Genomic DNA, 25336 nt, shown 5'->3' with positions numbered 1-25336 from the left:
TGGGGACTAAAACCACCCGCGAAAAGTGAAAATCCGCGAAGTAGCGACGCCCCTTCAAAAATGCTTAAAAAATAAATAAATATATATATATATATATATATATATATATATATATATATATATGTATATATATATATATATATATATATATATTTATATAAATATATATATATATATATATATATATATATATATATATATATATATATATATATATATATATATATATATATATATATATATATATATATATATATATATATATATATATTGAATTAGTATATAATTCTTTTTATAAAAATCAGCATTTGGTTGTCTATCTTTTCAATTAAATAACTACAATGCAAACAGTTTTAAAAAATAAATACAAATATTTCTATTAGAGGAACAGAGGAGTCAAACCAAAAAAGGGAGTGATGTATCGAAAATACAAATTTGATAAATTCAATATGGCACCTATAATACCTTCCATTACACAATATTTTTATTTTAATGAAGCTATGTAAACAATACGATGTAAAAACCTTTAACATTATACAAATTAAAATACATTAACGCCAACAACTGTTTTAGAACAAAAGTCAAGGGACTCAACACAAAAAATGTAGCAATGTAACCAAAATAGAAATACTGTATAACAATGTCAACAACAAAACTAAAATACTGTGATTTCAGGACTATAATATGCACCCAAAAACCCCAAATTAATTACTGATTCGAAAGTGCGTCCTATAATCCAGTGCAACTTTATAGAGCAGCAAATTCAGTAAATAAATCTGGAAATACATAATCACAACAAAATGCTTCTACATAGAGTAATAATTTATGAATGAATCGATTTATTTTATTCCCTAATATCTGTGTTCCCTGATATATGTTTTTTTTATCTTCTGTTTACATTTCATGCACCTTATAGTTCAATGCACCTTATATATGAAAACACGATGGGCGCCATCAGGCTGTACTTGCCCAAGACACCACAGGAAGTGGTGCTCCTACGTCCAGTGGTTAAAGGATCTACCCACCCACCATAAGAAAATACACTTGAAGGCCTTTATTGCATATTTTGCATGTTGTTCATGAAACTCACTTAAGCTATATTTAAGTTACATGAAGAAAATGTGAATGTAATCATGTAGTTGTCAAATTAGTTTTACTATTAATAATACCTGCACATTTTTGTTTGTTTTCTGTTTTTAATGAGGTTTATTTGTGACCTGGATTCCAGATTTGATCTCAAGTTATTCCTCACTCAATCTGGAACCCGAATAAGCACTTTTACCAATCAGACCGTCACGCATCATATGATCAACTTTTGTCTTTCTTTATACTGAAACCGTTCTCTGGAGATTTTGAATGAATACTCAAGAGGTAATAAGACTGTTTTTTTGGAATGCACTCAAGTTTTTTTCTGTTTTTTGTTTGAACTTCGGACTAAGTCCAGTCCACTTTTTTGAGGGTTTTTTTCCCTTTTATCCAGAGATCTCAGGATTTATTGATAGGCGTAGATTGTTTTCAATAAACTGATGCATTCCAAAGTCCAACCGCGTTAGGTGATATGTGCTTATCTGTTGTGGAGTCTACAGGTCTAAAACCAACTTCCTCATCAAAACCATATCTAAATAACTCTAACATCACACTATTACCAATTTCAAAGAAAGTCTTGCCATAGGAAGGTTTACATATGCGTCTGGAAAGAGTGAGAAATAATAACTTGACAAGAGCATGAAGCACTAAACCAGTCAAAGAAACAACAAGCTGGAGAATTGATTTGAAAAACTGTACCTCAGACATTTAGAAAATATAAAATCTTTGGTTTTCTTTAAAAAAAACGGACATCCTAAGTGACATAATATGCTTTGACCTAACACATCTGTTATACCGTGTATCTGTCATTCGTATCATCGTAAACTTTTAAACCTTTTTTTCTAGATATTTTTAGGTAATCAGCAGAGTGACTTTTGGCTTGCCACACTACAACAGTAGAACAATGATTGTGTGCTTGCTGCTGTTTTGTTTTTGCCATCCCCCACCCAGTACACAAAGAACCAAACAAACAAACCAAGCATTTATTTACACAATACTGCGATATTTTCTAATTTAAAAATGCAAATTCTTATTATGCACCTATATAACAGCAGCTGGAATAACACAATACAAGTTGATGATGCAGGAAAAGAACAATAAGTGCCAGTGATTCGGGTGCCAGGTAGTGACTCATACATGCATTACGTCAGCCTGGAACAAAGCTGATTGAGGCTACTGTTTAGTACAGAAAGGCAGCCACAGTAAAATCTCACCACATTTCAAGTAGGGATGGGTAATAATGGTTTGGTGATGAGAAATTGTTAATAAGAGCAGCACTTAGACCAGTCACCAGGGGTACACAGCAAACACTAAGCGGAATTATCCAACTGTTGAGTGTTAAACATATCTGCCAAAAATGTCAAATTTAAAGCATGGACTTGTTATTTTTTTCCCCTTGTATGTCCAATCATATGAAGAAAAATAACAAAAAAAGAAACCTTAATAATACGAAAATTGCCTTGCGGACATATCAGATGTGCTTGTTTATCAGAACAGAGCATTGGCTGTTTAGATCTAAACTTTTATTCCAATGTACGTTTTCACGACTTAAATACATGTAGATTCACATTAAATCATTTAAAACTTTTGGTATTGGGTCGTGACCTCATGAATCACAAATTGATAAAAGTGATATTTAAAATATGCTTTTGGTCATTCTGACTCATTACACAGTTGCAAAAGTACTTTTTTTCAATTTGTAGTTTTTAGGTTCATTTTTAGTTAAAAAAAGAACAATGTTTATACACACCTAAACAAGGTGTAAGCACAAAATAAGACAACTTTTCTATCTTTCTCTCGAGCTCGGTGGTTGCTGACCACTGCTGTATTGGGCCGTGCAGGGGCCGAGAGCTACTTTTTGTTACTGTTTAATGCAAAGAGCACCCAGTTTGATATGTATTTCTAAAATAACATCTTAGATGTTATCACTTTGTTGCTACTATGTTATTTCCAGGTTAGTTATTGAAAGTAGGATTAAAAAGACTCAGTAAACCACTAAAAATAATTTTAATAAAAAATCACAAAGACCCAGCACTGGTGAGCTATTTTTAGAACAGGTCCGCGGGCACCTCAGCTGTCCTCAGGGGGCACCACGTTGGAGACCCCTATTGTGGTGGAACTGAAAAAGAGTGATATTAAGTACAAGGAAAAATAAAAACTACGTAGACTTAAAGTAACCAAACCACACCATTTTGCTTTATTTTGGCCGGCCTTTCACAAGGTTTTTTTTTTGGGGGGGGGGGCATAGCGGCAAGATGGCGGACAAATCATCTCACCTCTTTCCAGGTGAGCCTCATGTAATGTAAAATAAATCCAATTGTGTTGCCCTACGATTATTTAAAAAATGCACATTCATATGATAGTTTACGTAGTTTGCCTTATTATTCAATACAATGCTGTTTTCTGTGGTAATAATCGTTTTTTTGTTGTTGTTTTTTTACTACTAAGAGGCGCTAAATCAGTGGTCATTAGACAACAGCCCGCCTCTGCATTTGGCCCATACCACTGAACAATACTAGAGAGCATTTTGACACGCATTTTTTTTACCTGGAAAAAAGACTAAAAGTCCAGGTTGCAACAGGTTTTGTACCTGGGTCAAAGGGGTGAGAGCACCAAATTATTACTACTGGACTACCAGCGATAAAGATGACATTGGCTTATATCTTATTGTCACACTGTCTTCAGCCGGTATCAAAGACGTATGTTATTTTTGTTGTGCATATCCTATTCCTCTGTTTTACTTGAAACACATAATGGAATTAACGTTAGTTTCTGGTACCTTGACTATACATAGTGTGATCATGACATTACATCTTTCACCATTTCACAAGTCATCTATACCACTGGTGGATCCGTGCTTTGGCAAGTAAACCTACAACTGCCATTTGTTAGGCAAGGTCTTCGCTGTTACTCTTGTTTCTCTTCATTTCGAATAAATCTTTCGCCTTTTTTTAACTGGGAGATGGAATAGGAGCTTGCTCTGTCCACTCCACGCATCGTTCCGGTATTGCAGTATCTCCGGAAGCGGTGCATTCGCACTGATCGCTTTTTGGCCTTTTGGCTAGGACCTTGGCTTAGCCTCTTGGCTAGGAGCAAGTGTCTCGGCCTGTTGGCATTGAAGTGTATCATGATTTGACTGATAATGGATAGTGGATAATGAAAAATGGACAATAAACTTATAAAAAATCCCCCCCCTACATTGGACCTTTTGAGTCTGTGCACAGCACAACAGAAAGTTTATGTTCCAATTCCATGGACTAATTTCTGTGAAGACAGAGTGTTACTGTTCATTTGTATATCATTAAGAGTCTTATTGTTTATTTTCTGAGTTATGTTCTCTGAATAATCCAGAAGAATTATTTGTGGCTGTCTGAAATAAAAAAAAAGGTTTCATTTGAAGAACTCCTGCAAGCGTCACACTTTTTCTGTTACAAACTGACTCGGGACCCTCATCAGAGAAGGGAAATGTCAAGTTACAGCCCGATGCTGTCTCATCAGATGCTGAGATTATAATTCATGCGTTTATTACTTCTCGCCAATCTTTCACAAATATTGTGTGTTATAGATTTACACTAGAGGGCACTAATCAAATAGGTTTTTGGGAGGTTCTCCACCGGAAGTGGTGTGTGGAAAACAGTGCACAGCTGTGCGTCTAGTGCGCTGTGTTCAGTGGCAACTTGACGCTAAGCACTAGCCGCTAAGCTAAGGCGGAGAAAATAGCAGCGGACGCGTCGCTGAGTGAGACGAGCACACGCATACGCACCTAGACAGCCACTTGAAGATTTTCAACTATGGGCAAAGGTGGAGGTACATTCGAGAGGCTTTTAGGTAAGTCAAAGAGTTCATTAAGAATGTTGGTAGTCGACTGTATGTTCTTAAAGTACAGTGAGTTTAACAGTGTATTGTTTCGAGTTAGGGCTGTGGTTTTAAGGCCAAGCTAATTTTTTAGCATGTTGCTAAAAAAATTGGCTGGCGACCCCTAAGGCCCAGATTAGCTCCAGTATTCATATGAGACGATAGAATCCGAGATTGTGTAAATGGTGTGCGACACGAAGGATGTCGTCCATTTTTTTAAGCGAGTCACAAGATGAACAGTCATTTTAGCCGAGCTCAGAACGTAAACACATTTTGCATCATTTAATAAATAAAGCACTGTAAACAAAGCTGGTAACCTATACGATTTGAGAAGTTGTGACACTTGTCGTTTTAAACAGGGCTTTGTGTGAAACAAACGGCTTTAAAGATTACATTAATACGCAAGTGTACCTTGTCCAATGATTTCCTCTTTAGCCCGTGACAATCTAATGAGGCTGTGTAAAGTATAACAGCTCTGAATCTGATTGTATGAATACACAAAAGCTTTCCTTTCTCTTTTGTGTTCAATAAACCCAACATCTGACAACACATTTATTATCAACTGTCATCTTAATGAACAAAATCGTACTTCAATAGTTGTTTTTCTTGAGAAATATAGGAAGTGTTAACGACGTCAGTATCTCTTTTCCACATGGCTGATTAATCAAACGAAATATTTAAAAGTCTATCTAAATCTTCAATATACCAGATTTTTATTTTCGAAAATGGTTTGTTGCTTTAGGGATAGCACCTTGAGAAGAAGCATCTCATTTTCGAAGGGGGTTCCTTATTGTACAACTCAGAGTGACATAACCCATCAATTACAACCCTTGATATGCTGAAAAAGGCAACTGGTATCCTTTTTTTCTAAGTCTCTGTTATGACTTTGCCTGGGACTGGACCATTTGCCTCCTGGTTACAAGAAGTCCAACTAGTTGGTTAAAATCGAAGAATTACGACATTATTTGTTAACTTCAAAAAGTTGTATGTATACCCTGCAAACTTCTTCTCTTTTCGTACTGGAAGACTTTTCCTTTAATTTACTGTCGGGTTAACATTTTGTCTTTTAAATATGGCACGGATTGGTGTTACCAGGCTGTACTTGCCCTTCCCCTACGATCCTAGGGGTTAAGGCACAGGTGTCAAACAGGCGGCCCGCAAGACAACACTCAAAGAAGCGTGAGAGAAAAACTAGCTGCAGGTTGAAATATGTCAACTTGATGTTGCCAAAGAAAGGTGCCTCGAACAAAGACACTGTACTTGTATCTCTCTCTTTCTCTTTCTCCCTCTCTCCTTTGCGATTTCTTTTCTCTCCTTCTTTCTTTCTATTTGTCTTTGGATTAATTTCTTCCGCTCCCTTTCTTTCCCCCTCTCTCACGACTTCTCTTTTTATCTCTTATATCTCTTGCTCTTTCTTTGTCCCGCCCTCTCTCCTTTTCCCTCCCTCTTTCTCTTATTTCTTTATCTCTTTTTCTTTCTCTTTAATCTACTAGTCCAGCCCCCGACAGAATGTTTGTTCTATTCTGTGGCCCCCGAGTTAAAACAACTTTGACACCCCTGGGTTAAGGGATCCACCACCACCGCCTCCATGCCACTGATAGATGAGAATTGAGGTCTATTACTGTAATTATTTCCAGCAATGTAGAATCGTAGTCCTATCTAGGAAAAATCAAAATTTTGGCCAGAAACCAAAAATGTGTTTCGCTTAGGTGAAACACAGACACAGAAATGACGTAACCCCTAAAAACATAAAATAAAATAAAAATAATACTAATACTTGTACAAGAAATGGTCCTGACTCGCTTTAAAGCCATAACATAAAATGATAAATAATTGACTTTTGTATCATTATCTGATTATTTAAACACCTTTATTAAATTTTCAACAAAATTAAAAAAAAAATAGGATTTCAATTATTTTTTTCAAATCCATCTAACAAAGTGCAACATACCAAGTCGAACTGCTGTTACTTAAGCAAATGCATTCTAAAAAAGAAACAATGTCTATTTCCTTTTCTGTTATTTTAGGGAGTTCATTTAGCTTTAAATAGACAGTACTACAGGAAATGGTGGTCCTATGACCCTAGTAGTTAAGGGATCCAACCAACTAAACAACCAACTACCAACCGGGAATAGTGACATATAAAAAAGTGAACTGATGATGGTGTATTAGTTGGCAAGTCACACTCTTATTTGCCACAGTATATAAATATTAAATTATTCTTGCAGAGGGACACAAACCTATGAGAGAGCGGTTTGTTGGTAAAAGCTCCCGTTTTGACAATGTCCTAAATCTCCTTATTTTTTCCTGAGTAAAAAGAAAAAAAACACCTGTGATGTTTACAAAGGGGGCACAGTTCTGAGGTCACGAGATTGAACCTTCCTGTGTGGAGTTTGCATGATCTCCAGCACCCCCGTGACCCTACTGAGGATAAGCGGTGCAGATAATGGAATGCAAGAATAGAATAGTCATTGATATCAACAAGATTAGATATGGTACTCCAGTGAAAACATGTAAAGACTTTAAAACAAAAAAAAAACTTGTCAAAATCACAATTCATGGACCCCTTAACTGTTATGGTCGTAGGGGCCAGCACTTCCTGTGGTGTGTCTTGGTCAAGTACAGTATAGCCTTTTTGTTTTTCACGGAATGTAAGTGTTTGTTGTACAGCTTTAAGGCACCAAATATTAGACTGTCCGTTTAAGCAATTCCATGAGCTCCTTGTGCAATTGTTGATAAGGTTGATATACTACAAAATACTGAGGAACCAGAAACGTATCTCTTTACTCTTTCGTAAAGCAAAATAGATATTAATGATCATCAGAGTTTCTCACATCACAAATGTAATGCTATGTTATTGATCTCAGATAAGGCCACAAGTCAACTGCTGCTTGAGACCGACTGGGAATCAATCCTGCAAATCTGTGATCTTATTAGACAAGGCGATACCCAGTGAGTCACTGTTGTGTTTATAGTGTATTATTGAATGTTTTTGTATTTACTATATTGATTACTCCCTTTTCCCAACAGGGCAAAATATGCAATTGGAGCTATAAAGAAAAAGCTTATCGACAAAAATCCACATGTGGCACTTTATGCGCTTGAGGTGAGATGTTTGATGATATTATGATATATATCATAATATCACTTCTATAGCTCTTATTTAACTTGTATATCGTTGTTTGTAGTCAATAAGGTAAACTGCTTCACATTGCGTTTATCCATTCAAAAATACATGCATAGACCATTGGTGAGTTGCCGGGTTATGTGAACTACCATGGAAGATAATAATGTGATATTTTTTAAATTATTATTTTCCCCAAAATTATCTTCACATTTTTTACCATAATAGCTGTTAATTCCAATGAACCATATCATATATTTATTAACTTTACAATATAAGAATAAATGCAGATGAAGCCAAAACATTTTTTCTTCTCTTCTGTGTGACTCCAGGGTTAATATCACTAAATTCTTTGACATCACCCTTTTATTTGGTGTTTCAATTGCAATCACATTATATTTGCGCCTACCACTATGGAATTACAGTATTTTCACAACTATAGGGCACACTGTTAAAAGACGCAGTTTTCATAGCTATTTCTATACCCGTATTAAACCATACAGACAACCATACAAAAATACGATGAAGGCAAAAGTTTTCTTGTGGATTATTTTAATATTGATTACAAAGTAAAACTAAATTTTAATTTTTTTTTAAAAAGAACTGGTGCAAAATAGTTTGGTATTCACATTTTTAACAGTAATCCATAGAAAAACTGTCAGAATCCTCATCCTTTGACCAGATCAGCTTCGTTAAATCGCCATTAAAAGATTCACTTCCTTCAGTTTCAGAGACACTTCTGTGTCATGCTGCTAGTCTGAAATTGTGACGGCTTTTGCGAAAGCTCGAACAACAGTCCCCACAGACACATTAGCCCAAGCAAGGAGACAATCCATTCTTTTTCTTATAATCCGCTGAAAGTTTCTGTGCCACTGTAGTCTGGCTCAGGAGGGAAATACACAGTTTCATGAAACAAAAACCAATACGATGACAATAACCTTCAAATTGCCAGCTATGCTACGGCGTTAGCATCCATAAGTACTTCTGCGACAGTGGATGCATTGCGTGTGACGTCATGTGTCCTCCTCTGCACAAGAGGTACATGGTGGCGTTCACTCAGGAGACACATAGGAGTCACAGGAAATCGCATACAAGTCATATTTCGTTGGAAATTTCAGCGATCTCACAAAAATATTGGATTTCACCAAAAATCTCGACCAAGGCTCAATCCTGGGACCTTCCGATCTCGGGGCAGGAACCCAACCGTAAGGCCACCGAGTTGGTTGACGTCCGCAGCCTTACAACACATGCAGAGTGCACCACACAATAGGGCGCACCGCACAATTTGAAGAAAATCAGAGACTTTTATGTGTGCCTTATGAAAATATGGTAATTGATCAACCCTAATTCAGTGTTTCGCTCAAAGGCACTTTGACATTGACAGCCAGGCTGAGGATCTATTTTGCATTTTAGGCCAAATGTTCACTATAACTAAGCCATGCATGCTGCATCATCTGAAGTAATATTTGCAGCAGTCTACTATCTCAAAAAAGAAATCCCGACATATTGGCACCGGCAGAACATTTAGTAACAATACTATCTCCCCCTTCAGGTCCTTGAGTCCGTGGTTAAAAATTGTGGACAAACTGTTCATGATGAGGTGGCGAGTAAACAAACCATGGAAGAGTTGAAAGAGCTCATCAAGGTGATGTATAATACAATTTCAGTATACTGTATCCCCGGGACTATCTTAATCTCCATCATTTGTGTGTGTACACTGCAAAATAAATGGTATGAAGCTCTGGTCCCCAAATCCTCACAACAAACATTTAAGTGTCAGATGGCAAATGTTGGATGCACTCCTATTGTCACATGTACCAGCTAGGGATCGACCGACATGGGTTTTTCAGGGCTGATACCGATTATTAGTATTATAAGGAGGTAGATAATTGATAGTTGGAGCCAATATTCATTTGCTGTAAAAACTTAAAATTGGTGTAAGAAATGTTTGATAATGCAAAAAGAAACAAAAATAATTGTTATATGTTCAAGTAAAACGAGTTGTGATCTGAAACATTTTACAGTAAATATATTACAATTTCAACTCAACTAACATGAATATTCTTTCATTCAAAACAAAAACTAACAGTGCAGGGAACAGAAATTAACTTGGCAGCAACTAATAAAGGTACATAAAAACTGAAATAGCTCCCATATTTTTTATTTTTTACAATAAATAAATACAAATATGAATACAACCAACATGACTTAAATAAACTTAAAACAAAAAGTTCAAAAAGCCATTCCTGTTTTAAAGCCAGATTGAACCAGCTCAGTAGCCTAGATGGTAAGGCGCCCGCTTTGAGACTGGGAGGTCGGTGGTTCGCGCCCCGGCCGAGTCATTCCTAAGACTTAAAAAGTGGTCGGCGGCGCCCTCTGTTGGCTGCGGCTGCATCGGCTCGCTACAACGGGTCAGGTGCAATCGACATTTCGTTCTGTGTACATTGTTACACAGAATGACAATACAAGGAAATTATTATTATTATTATTATAACTAATGTTTTGGTAAGAGACAATCATTTCCACCTGAGCATGTCTTTTATGCCCTCTTACAATTACAAATGCTTGATGAACTAATGTTATAATAAGAGTTCATATATCAGTCTCCACCTGAACCAACCCTTTTAAAACTAATTAACTATCCTTTTTACATGATGGTATATCTGAATCAGTATGCTATCTCTGGCTCAGCTGCCGCTTTAACGTTATTGTTTCTGCTTCAGTAGGTCTGCCACCGGTCGCTCACCAATTAGATGGCGCGTGGTAATCGGCTCGTTGAACGAATGAAAATTCGATATTGATACCCGTTCCGATGATCAACCCACCCGTTAATAAGTCGACCTCTACTACCATCACAACTTACTTTAAAGCCTAAAGTCAATACATTCCACAAAATATCATTATTTTAAAAAGAAACTGTTGGAAAAATTAAGAGTCCTTAACCATTGGCAGCATGTCAAACAAAATAGAAAATATTGCTCTTGTCATTTTTGTGGAAATCCTAAATTGTGCAGAGGAATGCAAAGGGTGTCACCCACTTTATTTCAGCAATGTAATGGGGTAGCACACATTTTGGCAAGTGTTTTTTTTTTTTTTAAACTAAATTTTCCTTGACCAGAAACAGACGGAGCCAAATGTCCGTAACAAGATCCTTTACCTCATCCAAGCTTGGGCCCATGCCTTCCGCAACGAGCCAAAATACAAAGTGGTGCAAGACACCTATCAAATCATGAAAGTAGAAGGTAAGTTCCCCCCATTGTCAAATGTTATGTTTTTACCTTAGTGTGTCATAATGTACTACCGGGTGTGATTTGAAATTTACATCAAATAATTTTTCCAGGGGTGTGACTATGATAAAGCTATCTTGAGCGCTTCGGTGTCGTGTACATTACATGTTTTGTACATTACAGGTCATGTGTTCCCCGAGTTCAAGGAAAGTGATGCAATGTTTTCTGCAGAACGAGTAAGATATTATTCATTTTTCCTCATATTCATTCACCACTCTGTTGTTTATTGTTCAAAAGCCAGGGGCACCCATTACAAATTTAAAGTAACACCTTTCCATAGCACATCAAGTTGGCAGACTGCACAAGCCAAGACAATACTATGAAAATTAAGCTAGTACTGTATTAGACTTGGAATTGTAAAGAAGGAACAAATCTCTATTTTGAAATATGCTTCCAAATTACACGTTAAAAAAACGGCACTTTGTATTGATTTAGGCCCCTGACTGGGTTGATGCTGAGGAATGCCACAGGTGCAGAGTCCAGTTTGGAGTAATGACAAGAAAGGTAGGTATGGCGTGCTTGTAAAAGGAAAATGTAAACGGCGCTGTATTTTTTTTTCAGTCAGCACTTTGAATCTGAGTGGCAAATACATGGCCCAAAGGTTGCATTGATTTGTCTCTTGCTCTCGCTCTCTCTTCACAGCACCATTGCCGAGCCTGCGGCCAGATCTTTTGTGGCAAGTGTTCCTCAAAATATTCGACCATCCCCAAATTTGGAATTGAGAAGGAGGTCCGTGTGTGTGAACCCTGTTTTGAGCAATTGAACAAGTGAGTACAGAACTGACAAATTCACATCCGCTTTCTTATTTTATTACTTGAATTGTGTTATGATTATGAATTAATGAATGAAAACTTTTATTTCGAACATGACTAAAGCAAAAACACTTATTATATTATACATGTTCAAAAGGGAGTAGGAAGAAGCATATGCTTTTTAAATCCTACCCCTTTGACTTTATGAATTATTGTCTCACAGTTAGCTCTTCTGTGTATTTACATATAACGAACACCTCTCGAATATACATATTTACATTGGCCCTGTGAAAACAGTCTCTTCATTATCATCATCACTATCACTACTTCATCACTGTTTTTATAATACCAGATTAATTTGTTGTTGACTTTCCAACTCGTATAATATCCCCACTTTCACAGTTAACTGACACTTTTTTGATGGTTTTATTCTTGTTTTATGTTTTTGCTTCATCATATTTATTTATTTTCTGTGATGTAAATCACCTCGGTGTCCTTTGTAGATCTTGTAAATGTGCTATGTGAATAGCAGTATAGAGTTTTAACCTAATGGCACCCTGTCAATGGTTACAAGACAACTGCATTGTCCCACACATCTAACACCTTGGTGTGATAGAAAAATGCTTCCCACCAGCCTCTACATTTTATTAAAAGCACGTTGTGTAATATTTAGTGCCCCCTAGTGGTACAACACAACTTTTATCCAGTAAAAACAGATTAAATACTGGGCAAAAATACCAACCATCATACCAATTTTTATTTAAAAAATTAATCATTGATCAAGAAATGTGTAATTTTTTAATAGTGGAATCCCTACCTCGAAGTTGCCGCTATGTTTGTCTGGGATCTTGCTGTGCCCTGTGGCACTGTTTTTTGTTTGCATTAGACAATACAGTGCCATCTAGGGGTCAAATACTACGAGCTGGGGCCCTAAATTTTTGCTTGAATATTTATTTATTAATCATGCAATTGCATTAGTTAAGTAGAATATACTAATAATTGTGATAAATGTGTTTTTTAGTACAGAATACAGGGATCAGAATGGAGATTTTCATTTTCAGCTGAAATAGCCAGGGTCCAGGGGCCGCAGGCCCCGGCCAGGTCCAGGGCGGAGCCCAGTGGGGGGCTCAGGGGGGCAAACCCACCCGAAGCTAACGGCATTTATCTTATTTGCTATGTGAAAATTGCACTAGAATGAATTAAATCCAACAAAACAGAAACCATGTATTTTTTTCAGTTTTAAGATGTTTAAAACAATTGGGAGATTACAATGTTACAACCATCACCATTGTTGTTGTGTTTTGATGATGAAGATGGACCTTGTATTTAGCTACTAATCAACAATATATATGAAAATATATACATTAATAACCATTCATCATTAATTTGAAAATAGAATGAACAAACTGAACATGCTTAAAGAAAATACATGTCAGTCTGTGACAGTCTTCTCCAGCCATGACCACTTAAATTTATTCTTGATTCCTTTATCAATCTCGGAGACAAAAGCCTCGTCTTCTTTTCTTAGTATTTTCATATTTACTTTTTCAAACACTCATTTCACCGTTTGAAAAGACCAGAAGGAGCGCCATGTTTGAGAAAGCCAATGCTCTGAACAAAAGCTCCGCTGATTGGTTATCAGCGAACCTATCGACCAATGGTAGGAGTCGATCTATTTGTTGTGTGTTATAGATCTAATGCGCTGCGCTTCTTTTTGCCGATTTTTCTCGCGATCTTTAACTGCTAACTTGGGGTGATGAAACAGTCACGTATCATACCTCACCCCCCCAAAATATTTTCTCATCGAATTTAGACGATTTACGGGAATGACCTTTGGGGTTCAAAAACAGCGGAAATCCGCGGATCCGCGGAAAATTCTGATCCCTAAGAATACTGACTTCTGTTAGCCAGACATCAAATAGTGAAAAGTAAAATGTAAATTAATGTATTTACATATTATTGCATGTTGGTTGGTTGTTAGGATCCCTTTACCACTAACGTTGTAGGGGGCGGGGGGGATTTTTTAAGGTTTATTGTTCTATATTCTTTATCAATTATCCATTAACCGTTATCAGTCAAATCATAATACGCTACAAAGCCAAAGGGCCGAGACTCTTGCTTTCAGCCAAGAGGCTGAGTCAAGGTCCTAGCCACAGAGCCAAGCAGCGATCAATGCGAACGCACCGTTCCCGGTGGTACTGCAATACCGGGTCGATGCGTGGAGTGGACAGAGCAAGCTCTTATTCCATCTCCCAATTGCAAAAATCAAACTGATGAGGACGGTCCGTCACATGCCGACATATTTTTTGGTTTGAACAAATTTATTGACACTAATAACAGAAAAAACAATCATGACAATCTCAACAGCAATTAAGCACATTCACAATATTATATTTCAATATGACTTTTTTAACAGCAAGCACAATGTGAGGTTTGAACAACCCTTCTCGAAAATCTTAATAGCAATCAAAAAAGTTTTTTTTTTTTTTGGTTTGAACAAATTTATTGACACTAATATTAAAATAAAACAATCATGACATATTAGCATCTCCTGTGGTGTTTCTTGGGCAAGTAAGGCCTGGTGGCGTCCATCCCTCTTTAGGCCAACATATTGCTATTGTCACATTTTAAAGAAACAAAGAGATGATGTAACTTACCCTCTGATAAAACCGACATCATTGCTCTTTGTTTGCAATCATAGTCGCCATCGATTGACCTCTTAAACAGCGACCACCAGCAACTTTTTCTCTGATATGTGTATATTACGGTCATGGCAGATCATCAAAGCAAAGACTTGTAAGTGTGATCACTGAAGAGATAAAACATATTAGTTTAGAGAACTCCAAATATAGGTACATTGTTAAGCCCTGTATCAGGATTTTATTACACACTGTTGATATGTGTCTTGTAAACTTGTCATGTTCCTAGTCTCATGCTTTATATGCTCATTCACAGAATTGTTTTTCTCCACCTCTTCTCCCATTCTTTCCCCTCACTAGCAATCCTTCCTCACCTTCTCTTAGGAAAGCAGAGAATAAACCGGCGACTACCAACGCTGCTGAACTGCCTCCTGAGTATCTCACCAGCCCGCTCTCCCAGCAGTCACAGGTAAATTTTCTTAACATATCTAGTTATGAGTGTACATGCTTTGTAGTACAATGGGGTGTACCTGCTCAAGGCATTATCTTACATGTCTAGATGCCTCCAAAGAGAGACGAGACAGCGCTGCAAGAGGAGGAAGAGCTTCAGCTGGCCATTGCCCTCTCCCAAAGTGAGGCTGAAGAAAAAGAGCGAATGGTAGGACACGTGGTTTTACTATTTAAACTGTCGATTGGGAATAAGTTCCCCCCCCCCAAAAAAAAAATTAAAAACAAAAAAACTCAAAAAAAACTAAGCAAATACACACTTGCAGAGGCAGAAGAACTCGTATACCAGTTATCCCAAGGCAGACCCTACACCAGTCACCTCCTCGGCACCACCTGTTAGCACCCTTTACACGCCTCCTATGGTAACATGTTTGATGCCAGTTTCTTTGTAATCCATCACAATGCTTTCTTTTTAACTGTCTCTGTTCAATCTAGAATTCTTCTGCTCCATCGGCTGAAGAAGTAGACCCTGAGGTAAATTACTCAAATGTATCTCTTCTATACAATTATTTATTCGTTCACTTATTTATTTTGTTTTGAGCTCATATATGTATGTTCCTTGTCCGGAGAGGCTACAGATTCTTAAAATATTGAAGCTGGGTAAATGCCTTCATCTTCTTGCTGTTTTGATTAAACGGCAGTCAAAAAAAGGCATTTGTTGGCAATAAAAAGGTAACAATAAATCTAATAAACATCTTTGAAAACTTGACTTGTTGTAAATATAACTTTATGAATGCCTGTAGTTTAAAATGATACGATGTTAACAAAGAAACATCACAAAACTGAAACTAACATCAGTTATTTTGAGGCTTAGTCAGGCAGTTTGTCTCTTCAAAATTATTGCTTATATATTGTCTACAAACAGTGATCAATTGCCACCAAATTTTATTTAAAAAAAAGACAGATGTATAGTACTTTTAAGTCTATTTAAGTCTCAAATTTAATTTACTTGGGGGCCGCCAGAGGTAAGCTCTAAGTGAAGTTGGCAAAAATAAGATTTTCCACAAAAAAAGCCCTGATAAAAATGTTTCACTCTAATGGAATTATAAGTGCCCCCAGTAATAAGATGTAAACTCCAAAATTAGGAATTAATGTGAAAATATATGAATCAGTTATAAATTAATCCATTAATCCAATTCACAGAGGCTATACTTGGACTCATATATTAAGGTGCTGCCTCAAATTATCATCCTTCGGGCCAAAATTGACCCCTGGGGTGTGAGTTTGAGACCCCTGGGATAATTTCATGAATGAAAAACGTAAATGAGAAACTGGGCAGCTTAACTGAATGGCAATACTAAATGAGGTTTATATACAGTAGTACATGAATTCTGCCTTCATTTAGCCTGAACTCAGACTACCAGCAAAGCCCTTCTAGTTTTCTCGATAGGCTCCGTCACAATCAACGAACACAAGAAATGATTAGTGATTCAAAGTTACACCTTGATAAGCACTCCTGTGTTACTATATATGAGACTTTTGTTCTGTTCGGACTACGCATAACAACTTAGTGATTCTAGTCTTTAATCTATTCATATTTTAAATTCATGCATTATTTTTCTATTATTTAACGTGTGAAATCAATTTAGCTGGCTCGTTACCTGAACCGAACATATTGGGAGAAGAAGCAGGAAGAGGCTCGCAAGAGTCCAACGCCTTCTGCACCAGCCCCAGTGCCACTCACCGATCCCACACCACCAGTCAGTGTACCAGTTTGTGCCCCTGTAAGCGCTCCTGTCACCCAACCTGTAGAAGCACAGGTCCCCATGCAGCCTGTCAGCATTGTGGAGGTATGCTCAGGCCTTAATACTGGGCTATTATAACCTTGTTTGAGAAACTGACTTCTTACACAAAACTATGGATTTTTTTTATTATTATTTTTTTTTTTATAGTCTTTATTTTGAAAGTAACACAATATTTCCTGCCGTATACGAACTTCTCTAGCAACAGTATCAGAACGGGGAGTCTGAGGAGAACCACGAGCAGTTTCTCAAAGCCCTGCAGAACGCCGTGACCACATTCCTTAACCGCGTGAAGAGCAACCACATGCGCGGGCGCAGTATTACCAATGACAGCGCCGTCCTGTCCCTCTTTCAGTCCATCAACAACATGCACCCTCAGCTCCTGGACATTCTCAACCAGCTTGATGAAAAGCGACGTGAGTGATATTGGATTATGCTTTTCTGGATGTTTTTGATGTTTTCAATACTCTGTTCGATCGGCAGTGTACTATGAGGGGTTGCAAGACAAACTGGCTCAAGTGCGTGACGCTCGAGCCGCTCTCAATGCTTTACGGGATGAGCATAGAGAGAAATTGCGCCGCGCCGCCGAGGAGGCAGAGAGGCAAAGGCAGATACAGCTGGCACAGAAATTGGAGATAATGCGGCAAAAGAAGCAGGTAATACCAGCGGCAGTCTATTGGATACTTGCCAATAGATTTGCAACAGCATATAGACACCACATATGTAGTTTGAGAAGCTCTGAGAAACAATAATGTCAATTGTTAAACTACAAATTTGAAGAATACTAGTTGTCATTCTTAAGCTATGGGGTGATTTTTCTAAAATCACTTAATTTTTAACTTGGATTTTTTGTATTAATTTGTTGACTTTTCAACTACTGGAATTGTGGGTTTTACAAGGACTCCTGTGTTATGTGTTGTAGGAGTACTTGGAGATGCAGCGACAGCTGGCCATTCAGCGCCTGCAGGAGCAGGAGAAGGAACGTCAGATGCGTCTTGAGCAACAGAAGCACACCATCCAGATGAGAGCTCAGATGCCTGCTTTCTCTCTACCCTATGCACAGGTATGCAAATGCACACACGCTTATTCATTTAAAGCACAGGTGTCAAACAGGCGGCCCGGGGGGCAGATCAGGCCCGCTAAGGGATTGAATCCGGCCCGCGAGACAACACTCAGAGAAGCAAAAGAGAAAAAGAAGCTGCAGGTTGAAATCTCTGTCTCTCTCTCTCTCTCTCTCTTCCACCCCTTTTCTTTCTATTTTTCTTTGGATTTCTTTCTTCCTCTCCTTTTCTTTTCCCCCTCTCTCACGACTTTTTCTTTCGTTTCTCACGCTCTCTCCCTCTCTCTTTTTCTTTCTTTATCCCGCTCTCTCTCCTTTTCCCTCCCTCTTTCTCTTATTTCTTTATCTCTTTTTCTTTCTCTTTAATCTACTAGTCCGGCCCCCGAAAGAATGTTTGTTCTATCGTGTGGCCTCCGAGTTCAAATGAGTTTGACACCCCTGATTTAAAGTATTTCACTTGATTTCCATATTTTACAAGGTGTTCTCTAATGCTTGTTGACAATACATTTGCTTTCTGTAGTAAAGATCAAGACTGGACCCACATGTACTTAATTTTGCTAAAAACTTATCCTACTTTGGTCCACATAATAATGGGCCCATAAAGCACCAGAGTATTAGACACGGACTTTTCGAAACAAACCCTCTAATCAAACAAAAGCTCAAAAGTCTGTGTAATCTTTCTATAGGTGCAGTCTTTGCCCAACAACATACAAGGTGCGGTTGTGTACCAACCTGGAGCTCCGCCTAACTACCCAGGCACCTTCAGTCCAGCCAACTCTGTGGAAGGTTCCCCAATGCACAACCTTTACATGAACCAGTCAGGCCAGCCTGCTCCACCACAGTACCAGGCCATGCCAGCTGCTGCCTCGGGTAACACAAAGATTAGCATTCAGCTCCATATGATTGATCTTTTATCACTTTTTTTGTTTTTTGCATGTCCAGATCCCAATCTGAATGCATACATGTATCCGCCTGCTGCCACCAATGGACAGCCCGCCCCTCCTCCTGGTCAGGCCCCACAAACCAATACACACTACTCCAATTACCAGCCCACACCCTCCCAAGGGTACCAGGTCTGCTTCAAATCTTTGCTTAAATCTACCAAAAGAAAAAATGCACTACAATTTAAACAACTTGTGGTCAACCCACAAAATCATCATTCAGCTTTGTGTTTGGTTCCCTATTTGCAGAATTTGGCGTCACAGGGTCAAAGCTTAGCCCCTATGTCCCAGGCTGTCCACACAAATGGCATGGCCTATATGGGCTACCCACCTTATAGCATGCAGAACATAATTTCAGCACTTCCAGGGCAGGATCCTAACATGGCCGTTCAGCAGTCTTACATGTCAGGCCAGCAGCCCATGTACCAACAGGTCAGTTATGATTATTAATCATTAATAATTATGATTATTAATATTTTTAATTAGGACACTTTAATATCATAAAGGAAAATATGAGTCAATACAACCTTTGGTTTCAAATTGTTTATTTTTGTATATTTTTCATTTTTTTTAGAAACGATGCATTTGCTGACAAAATGTTTTTTATTCAAACGGTATAAGGAAACAATTGCAATGTGAACCCACTAAATACAAAATTGTGGACAAGTATTTCAGTCACACTTGCTGATGAGGAAAAAAAACATTTTAAAGAAATGTACTGGCATCCAACTTTTTTTTCGTGTGAAATGGCTTGAGTGTGTCAAAAAAAGGTCAATGTGTCAACTCCGTGAATATTGTGAATCTGTTCTAAAATGTTAAAAATAGTCACAAAACATTGTTTGGTCTTTTAGGTGGCTCCTCCTAGTCTCCCTCAGCAGCAACCACAGCCACCACCACAGCAGCCCCCACAGCAGCATCAACATCAGCAAGCCCCTCCCCAGTTGGTTCCCGGCAATGCAGAGGGGCAGCTCATTTCGTTTGACTGAAAGCTGCTGCTTACTTGTGATCAGGCAACTCCCACACTACTTGATTAACCCTTTCTTCTCTCCAACGCCCTAACACACAAAGCTGTCTCTTAATCAGTCACACCTACACATCAGTGTTCTGTTGTGGCGATGTGAAATATTGTGATCATCTCTACCCTAGTGTCTGAGTGGGTGAGCTACGTCATATCTGTTTTTTGTATTTCTCATTCACAAATAGTATCTTAAAAATTAAATCAGAAAATCGTAATAACAGGATGAAAATGAATTTTTAAGCGTAAAACAAGCATGTTAATGTTTTTTTAAAAAAAATTGTATTCCAGAGAATACTTCATTTTGCGGACTGATGTTTTCAAAGAAGTTTCTGTGTCTTTAAAAGGGGAAGATGCACAGTAAGAGGCTTGGAATGTACAACACTCGCTCATCAGGATCGCAGATTAACATAACGCTTTTTGGTTCCACTCTTTTCATCCTTTTGTCTTTCCAGACAAACTAACAGTTTTGCTTTTTCTTGTTGTGAATTATTTGCTGGGAAAGAATCCACTGAAACGGTATCACTCATGCTAACTGATTTCACCCACAGGAGTCAGCCCTTATGGTGTAAATATCCTCTATTGGCTCTCTGGTCCATGCAGAGGTACACAAGGACATGTACCGATAGAAATGCTTTTCCTCCGCATGCAATTCTTTGCTGATCACTAGTCAGCTTTGTTTGCAACTTTGTCATCTTTCTTGACTCCATTAAAGCTATCGAGCTCACAAGTCCATTTAAATTTATATTTAATAAATATCTTATTGTTCACTTGCTCTTATTTCAATCATTGTATGGCTCAAGAAAAATTATAAGGATCATTTTTATATGTCACTACAAAGTAAATGATTTTTACTGTGAATGGTATTGTCTATATTTTTCTGAAAATCAGACATTTATAACATTCTTCCATCTCCACCTATATGACCAAGAAAGACCGTGATAGTCAACATATCTTTTAATACCACAATGATTTCTTACACAACTTACTATCCGTTCCATACGCATTCCATTTGCGTAAGCCATTTGCCGTAGCACGTCAATGTCTGGCAGTCCCCACTCAGGATTCCTAAAAGGCAAGACGGCAAAAGTGAACACTAAGGGTTTTTTTTTTGTATTGTAAGATTAAGAACATGTATCAACAGGTGACCATGTTAGTTTTTGTTCAAAAGTCAAACGTTTTTGGTTGAGAAGTCAGATTTTTGATTTTGTTGTTATTGATTCCCTACTTTTACTTATTTTTCATTAAATATATAGCTCAATGCTTAACACTTAAGACAACTATATCATGTAAAATTATAAATAATGTCCACCCATCCATTCATTTTCTTCTGCTTATCTGGAGTTGAATCACTGGGGCAGCCGCCTCTGCAGGGAAGCCAAGACCTCCCTACCCCCAGCCATTTCATCCAGCTTATCCCACAGGATTTCGAGGTGTTCCCAGGCCAGCCCTATAGACAGACTCTCCAGCGGTTTCTGGGTCGTCCCCGGAGCCTCTTGCCCATGGGACATGCCTGGAACACCTCCCAAATGAGGTGTCCAGAAGGCATCCTTATCAGATGCCCGAGCCACATCAACTGGCTTCTCTCAATGCGGAGGAGCAGCGGCTCTACACTGAGTCCCCTTCCGGATGACCAAGCTACTCACCTATCTATAAGGAAGAGCCCAGCCCATGACCATTGGGGAAGGTAGGAATATAGATCGACTGGTAACTTGAGAGCTTTGCCTTTCGGCTCAGCCCCTTCTTCATCACGACGAACCGGTACAGGGTCCGGATGATGGCAGATCCTGCACCGATCTGTCCGTCAATCTCCCTAATCCTCAATCGTGAACTAGAACCCGAGATATTTGAATTCCTCCACTTGGGCAGGATCTCATCCCCAACCCGGATAGAGCATGCTACCCTTTCCTGGCTAAGATAAATTATGTCACCAAACAAATAAAATAAATGGATAGATGTTGTAATTTAAATCAATCCACATATTGATCGGCACAGGATACATACTTGGAAGGTATTTCATTTAAACCAATGCACATAATAAAACCCAACACGTTGGTTTATCCACATTAGAGTTAATTTTTTCATTGCGTTCAATTTTTTTCTTTTGCTATTCCTCTTGCCCTAATACCATATTATAACAAAAACAAGCCATATTTAAAGTAGAATAACAAACTGGAGCCACCTCAAATATTTTTGAACCATACATGTTTTAGGTTCCCATTTATCAGACACAGTATTCTGAGTAATGGGGCATTTGTGAAATGTGAGATGAGAAGCAATGTGTGCGTAATTTTATTGAGGAGGTGGTCATTTTGCTACTTGGGATCCTCTGGAAATTACATGGATGTTAACTTTTTTCAGGTGACGATTCGTACTTAGGTTCTTTTGTTTTTTTAATAGCCCAAGTGGTGAAAGGTTTTTACCTAAGGCAACTTTTATGCAATTTTCAGTCAACAAGATGTAAAATGGCCGCCTCCTGTATATTAATGCTTAATGATATTCAACAAACCTGATGTACAATAGAATTTCACATTAAGTCTTGTGGGAAGCCATAAAAACTAAAGCAATTTGGGGTTCACTTTTGCTCATAGATACATTTTCATGACCACAATATTTTCCTAAATGTTTCAGTATCCCTTCAATAAAAAACATTGTATTGATAAATTATCCGTATCAAATATTACACACAACCATATGCCCTTTAAAAAAAATTTGCGTACAATATGCTGTCAAGAGTTAGGAATAATCAAACTTACATTTTGCGCAGTTCTTCCTCAAGGAGTTCATTGCAATGCGGTGTAATCGTGCCATTAATAGCATATGCCTTAAAAATAAAAAAAAATAAAAATGGGGGAAAGTGAGACTATCTGTAACGTCTGCTCAAATTTGTGATACATACCCCATATGTTACCAAAATGCCATTTTGTTTGATGATCTGACCTGCCCCGTTTAAAAGACCCTTAGGGGAAAAATGAACAAGTTGGGAAGATTATGGAAATGTGAACATTGCCAACATAGATAGGCGGTCATCATAAACTGAAACACAGTTTTAGACTTCATAATTCCATCTACAAACTTAAATTGTGGGTACATTTGTGATGAGTTTTCCATAAAATAAACAGGCGTGAAAACGTATTTTGGAGAAATTGACCATTTTGAAGTTAAAGAGGGTGACCTATGTCAATTGTATAGGTCCAAGGAGTAAAGGTTTGGGGTTGGGGGGTCGGAGTGAGATTTCCCTAGAATTAGGCATTTGAGGTGGCGAATTTGAATTAAAATTAGTGTCGTTTTGCGCTGGGGGAGTACCATATTTATTCATGTTTAACACTCATTAGATTTTAGCTCATTACCAGAGGATATTTATTGATGGTACCAGAGATGAATGTTAAGAGAATTGGAGAAAACATTCGTCTTAAGATATAAAGGCTAAAATAGAAGGACAAGGAAAATGACTCTTTGATTTTATCTGATTTAGACTCAAGACATTGAATAATAATAATAATAATTTCCTTTGTATTGTCATTCTTTGTAACAATGTACACAGAACGAAATGTCGATACACCTGACCCGTTGTAGCGAGTCGATGCAGCCACAGCCAACAGAGGGCGCCGCCATTATACCAATTAGGTATGACTCGGCCGAGGCGCGAACCAGCGACCTCCCAGTCTCAAAGCGGGCACACTACCATCTAGGCTACTGAGCTGGTGCATTAATCTTGTTTTTATGGTATTGTGTTAAGTTTTCAATAAATTATTTGAATCAAAGCAGCACGTACTCAACGTTTGTCACTTGGTTTGAGCTGAGAATTGGTCAAACAAATTGTTATACCCTAATTAAATAAAAAGATTATGGTTGTGCGCTATACACGAATAAGTACAGTAATAAGTTCCCTCTAAGCTGCACACTTTTTTTCTGCTTGACTATGGTTATAAAAAAACAGTTTTTTTCTCCTTCTGTTGTGTTGTCAAACATCACAGAAGTCTGTTAACATTTACATGAAAAACCTTTTTTTCTTGGGTTAGGTTTCTAAATAATTTTCAAATATATTGAGTCAATATTTTTGCTAACACGACTACCATTAAAAAGTGATTAAATACTGTTGTTTTTTGCTACCATTTAAATAAATCCACAAAATGCTGGTATTATGTAACAAAAAATGATTATTATTTTTTTTAATGAAAATTGTTGTAAAAAGAATGAGTTTGTGGGCTGTGCAACTTTTCCAATAGTACATTAGCCAATTTGTTAATATGTGAAAAAATAATTTAACACCATTAACTCAGCAATATGATTTGATCTCAGGTTTTGGACATGTTTGACAATGATTGGTTGCCAAACGCAGGACTGATGTTTCTCACGGCTGTGTCAAGCGATGTTCAAAGACCCCGTGTCAGACCGGTGGAAGTTTAGAGGGAACATTGCTCCACACCATTCTCACCTTTTTCAGTCCATTATATGCCTGAATAAATGTGTGATTTTGGAACACGTAAACTCACAAACCCTTCAAGGCATGCTATAAACTAGGTCTTTAACTCGAAACCTTTATCAATATATACACTAATCATTACTGTGCTTTACTCGAGCCAAATTATTCCTACTCACCTGTGCCGTTTTAAAGGGGCTGTACTGCAGTAGGTTGATGGCAACAATGACGTCACAGGAGTTGCGAGAGACCCCTGGCCATTTCTCCCACGCTTCACTGACGTCCAAATGCACAGGAGGCAGCACCGTCGTCACATTTGTTGCGGCGATGTATGCCTCGATGCTGCAATGTTGGCACACGTCAGACAAGCAGTTCGTAGAATATCAAAAGCACTGGCATGTTCCACATGATACACATGCAAGAAAACATCTCCCAGACCTGTTCCGGGCTTCCTCCCGGATGTCAGACGGTTGCCAAGTAACGAAAGGCATCTTCTGGGCAAAGCGGATGACATGTTGTCCAGTTCCAGACCCCAGCTCCAGGGCAAAAAGTTGCCGGTGTGATTGCTCCTCGAGAATTTCTTCCAGCACCGAGCACAGGGCTTCCCAATTCCTCTCTGCCTGAGGAGACAGTAGCATGGCATGTAGGAGGGACAATGGCCTCTGGATCCCTGAAGTGTTTTTCTGGTTGCTTTGATCATGTGAGGGTTCCTATTTTGCAGTTAGATGAGATTTAAGAACTGAGAATGTGCCATGTTGACTGAGGTGAGAAGTGAGCAACAGCAGATGGATGGCAGATTACCCACCTAAGCGGATTCTCCTATGTGCATCACTACACCCCATGTACGAGATCCCTAGTAATGTAATACATGTGAAATTTACTTGGATGCTAGATGACTTATATAT

General features: G+C 38.1%; 2 protein-coding genes and 2 pseudogenes across 4 annotated transcripts; 2 read left to right on the top strand and 2 right to left on the bottom strand.

Annotated features, from left to right (window-relative positions):
- The first annotated feature begins 4003 nt into the window (after positions 1–4003).
- On the top strand, positions 4004–4124 carry LOC148374892 (U2 spliceosomal RNA; annotated as a pseudogene).
- A 599-nt stretch (positions 4125–4723) lies between these two features.
- hgs (hepatocyte growth factor-regulated tyrosine kinase substrate) lies at positions 4724–20869 on the top strand. Of its 2 annotated transcripts, none has more exons than XM_088342114.1 (20): positions 4724–4914; positions 7809–7893; positions 7972–8047; positions 9618–9710; positions 11190–11307; positions 11476–11528; positions 11788–11856; positions 11995–12119; positions 15104–15212; positions 15303–15401; positions 15517–15612; positions 15686–15724; positions 16840–17040; positions 17195–17408; positions 17476–17648; positions 17915–18055; positions 18739–18922; positions 18995–19125; positions 19243–19425; positions 19845–20869. In XM_088342114.1, the coding sequence occupies exons 1-20, from the start codon at positions 4878–4880 to the stop codon at positions 19977–19979; spliced, it is 2361 nt and encodes a 786-aa protein (XP_088198240.1). In that variant the 5' UTR covers positions 4724–4877; the 3' UTR covers positions 19980–20869. The 2 variants fall into 2 exon arrangements, with proteins under 2 accessions (XP_088198240.1, XP_088198231.1); XM_088342105.1 differs by having other exon boundaries at positions 11184–11307.
- Positions 14285–14379, bottom strand: LOC148374891 (U2 spliceosomal RNA; annotated as a pseudogene).
- On the bottom strand, positions 19416–25226 carry LOC148374889 (methyltransferase-like 26 B). 2 transcript variants are annotated; one of them, XM_088342134.1, is made up of 6 exons: positions 24870–25141; positions 24611–24773; positions 22908–22967; positions 22765–22832; positions 20998–21076; positions 19416–20926 (listed from the first exon to the last, which is right to left on the bottom strand). In XM_088342134.1, exons 1-6 carry the CDS (start codon positions 25067–25069, stop codon positions 20879–20881), a joined length of 618 nt encoding a protein of 205 aa, XP_088198260.1. In that variant the 5' UTR covers positions 25070–25141; the 3' UTR covers positions 19416–20878. The 2 variants fall into 2 exon arrangements, with proteins under 2 accessions (XP_088198260.1, XP_088198252.1); XM_088342126.1 differs by having other exon boundaries at positions 19416–21076; positions 24870–25226.
- Between the last annotated feature and the right edge of the window lie 110 nt (positions 25227–25336).

The sequence above is a fragment of the Urocampus carinirostris genome, chromosome 1, assembly GCF_059441175.1.
Source record: "Urocampus carinirostris isolate Australia breed hairy pipefish chromosome 1, RoL_Ucar_1.0, whole genome shotgun sequence".
In the NCBI taxonomy this organism is placed as follows: domain Eukaryota; kingdom Metazoa; phylum Chordata; class Actinopteri; order Syngnathiformes; family Syngnathidae; genus Urocampus; species Urocampus carinirostris.
The sequence above is the reverse complement of the archived record's forward strand: the minus strand, read 5'-3'. Positions and strand labels throughout refer to the sequence as shown.